This window comes from Poecilia reticulata, linkage group LG22, assembly GCF_000633615.1.
Source record: "Poecilia reticulata strain Guanapo linkage group LG22, Guppy_female_1.0+MT, whole genome shotgun sequence".
Taxonomy (NCBI): Eukaryota; Metazoa; Chordata; class Actinopteri; order Cyprinodontiformes; family Poeciliidae; genus Poecilia; species Poecilia reticulata.
The window spans coordinates 2,676,116-2,679,157 of NC_024352.1; the positions used below are offsets into that span (position 1 = coordinate 2,676,116).

General features: G+C 40.0%; 1 protein-coding gene across 1 annotated transcript in view; it reads left to right on the plus strand.

Moving 5' to 3' along the window:
• Positions 1 to 3,042, plus strand: part of snx6 (sorting nexin 6) — a 9,629-nt gene continuing 6,587 nt past the window's right edge. The window contains exons 1-6 of the mRNA XM_008398914.2: positions 1 to 78; positions 228 to 278; positions 1,936 to 2,040; positions 2,138 to 2,248; positions 2,370 to 2,491; positions 2,834 to 2,843. Of these exons, the coding sequence (XP_008397136.2) occupies positions 73 to 78; positions 228 to 278; positions 1,936 to 2,040; positions 2,138 to 2,248; positions 2,370 to 2,491; positions 2,834 to 2,843 (405 nt within the window). The 5' untranslated portion in view covers positions 1 to 72. The remainder of the gene's footprint in view (positions 79 to 227; positions 279 to 1,935; positions 2,041 to 2,137; positions 2,249 to 2,369; positions 2,492 to 2,833; positions 2,844 to 3,042) is intronic.

A 3,042-nucleotide genomic window follows, 5' to 3' on the forward strand; every position in this document is an offset into this window, starting at 1 on the left:
TTCCATTATTTTTTTTTCTTCTCACGAGATTTGGCAACTGTGTCCACTTCCTGTCACCAGCCGTTCGCAGCCATGATGGTGAGTTTCTTCTTTTCCTCGCCCTCTTTCTTGTTTTTGTGTAGTTTTCTGAGCTTGGTGGTGGCCCGCACCGTGATATACACTTGCAGTAATTCCTTTCAGCTCGAGCTGCGGTTAAAATAACTGTGTGTTTGTTTGTGTCTCTGCAGCAGGAAGGGCTGGACGACGGACCCGACTTCCTCTCCGAGGAGGACCGGGGAGTGAGTGCCCTCCTTCTGCCTGTCTGTCTTTGTACCAATGAATCTGTTCGCCTGCCCAACTATATGTTCCAGTATGCTCTTTGATAGAGTTATTGTTTTTGTTCAACTCAGCTTAACCACTGAATTTTAATTCATACATTTTAGCCTTGTTAGCCGTCCAGGCTAATGTTAGCTTCATGCTAACTGGTTTACCGTCTGTCAGTTGTGGTCAGACTGGTTACCACTGCAGAGAGTCAAAATAAAGACAGTGGCTGATGGGCCTCTAGCTTTACATGCTAACACAGCTAAAGAGATGGCTAACAGTTCGCTGGGATGTTCGGTTATTTTTTTATTTTGAACTGATATTATCGGTTTGTGCTGTCCTGTTCACAATCAGGCTGTCACATGACTTGACACACCTCTCCTCTTTGTGTTTCTTATTTCTTTTTTTCTTTTTTACTTAAAAGAAGTAAAAAAAAAAAAACATAAACCAGTATGTTGTCACTGGTTTACTTTTAAACATCATTGTCCAACACAGTGGAAAATGTGCACCAGACACATTGCCTACTGTGGGAACGGATTCATTTTCCAGTGAAGTGGATCTACAGACGTGGGGTTTGGCCCCCATCTTAGCTTTTCCTAAAGCAGAAGTTCCAACTTTTGACCCACAAAATAAAAATGTAAGAGGCTCTTGACCCTGACTCTTAGTTGAGACTTCAAGCATTTTGAGTAATTTAAAAAGTAGTATATTGATTACACAATCAGCATCAAGTCAAAAATAACAACAAAAAGACTTGAATAAATAAAAATAACATGTTGCTTAATATGTTATATTTGGCAATAAACTTTATTTAACAAGGGACCATGTACAGCTCAAACATAAATGTCACCATTCCAGATTCTAACAGAAGCTAATTTGACATAGGTTTTAAGAACTGGAAATGTGTAGTGGTGACAAAACCTGACAATTTATTGTTTTATCCAAGTTTTTCAAGGTGGAATAAGAAAAGTGTGTTTGTGAACCAGTCAAATTGAATTTTGTTCTTTTCTTTTCYTCCTGATTAAGTCTGTCACAATAAGCAGTTAATCGCATAATACATTTAAATAAGATTGATCATTTAAATTCTTATGATATTTTTTGAAGGGAAATTTTATTTAGAGACTTTAGAGACCAGTTTGTAAGTAGTGTGTATTTGTGTTTTGGTGTCATGTTCTGCTTTGGATAGTTAACGTGTCTTCCAGTTCCAGTGTGAAATTTTCTTTACAAAATTAAAGTTTATTGGTCTTTGACAGGGGGTATTTGCATTATTGTGCCATTGTCAATACATTATTTCGAAATGGTCTCAAAACTAATATAAACTCAAAAATATTATCGTTTATTGCAATAACTTCTGGGACAATTTATCGTCCAGCAAAATTTGTTATTGGGACAAGCCTAGACTTGATGAAATGACTAATACTGTTTTGTTTCTTTTAGTTTATGTTCACCAAAAAGTGTTTGCAATTTGTTTTTTCATATTTTAATCAATAAATATAAGCAGTAAAAGATGGCATATAGGTTGTAGCCACAAACTCCCAGTTTGATGCAGGTGGATCTCGGGGCTCTATGCCTCTCAGCCTTCAGGTTGATCTCTGACAGTGGTGGCTTATGAGATGTATGCTTTGTGTGGTCCTGCAGCCGCGAGCGGTAAACGTGGATCTGGAAATGGACGCCACGCTACAGGTGGACATTTCTGAYGCGCTCAGTGAGAGGGACAAGGTGAAGTTTACCGTCCACACCAAGGTGAGACGCACATCAGTTTATTCTCTCATCCTCACTCTCCTGCAGWGGGTGCTTGGTTGTGTCAGGATGTTAAGTCGTGCGCTCCATGTTTCCACAGAGTACGCTCCCCAACTTCAAACAGAACGAGTTCTCTGTGGTCCGACAACATGAAGAGTTCATCTGGCTACACGACTCATTCGTTGAAAATGAAGACTATGCAGGATACATCGTAAGAACCACACACATTMAAACGGAGGGGCTGACTTTGTTCAAATAGTGTTTGAACATCCAGTTTAACTGATTGTAGCAAATAGAGCTATTTATCAGTGTCGGTGTCTTGTGTTTGGCAGATCCCTCCAGCCCCCCCCAGACCTGACTTTGATGCATCCAGAGAGAAGCTGCAGAAACTGGGGGAAGGAGAAGGATCCATGACCAAGGAGGAGTTCACCAAGATGAAGCAAGAGCTGGAGGCGTAAGTCACACACCTTCTCTGCATAGTCGCACGTACTAAAGGGGCAGTGTTATGTAAAAGTAACTTTTCTGAACTTGACATGTTTTAATGTTATTCCCATAAAACATACTTGGAGTGTCGCCTTTATTATTTCATGCATGTTTGAGAAATCATGCATGTTTTCTCATGCATGATTGCATTCAGSTAAAACCCCTCAGACATGCAGTTTACAAGCTTCCGCCCCACAGAGCAGCCCTCCCCCTTGAATCCCTCATTCAGCTCCTTCAGACTAGCCAGCTGCAATTAGCAAACACCTGGTGGAACTGTGTATCTGCTACGGTGATTATATGAGCTACTTCYCAGGACAACGCTGGTATAAACATTGTTAAAGGGTTAATAAAGCAGCCATGTTTGATGACTTCCTGAAGGCGGAGTTTCAGAAAGAACAGGCGCTTCTTAAAGAGACAGAGACCCAATCTCAAGGTGTTAAACATCAAAATCAAATGTCTTTTAAGTTGYATTTGATATATACAGCATTTTTATAACAATGGAATATAACATAGTGGCTTGAT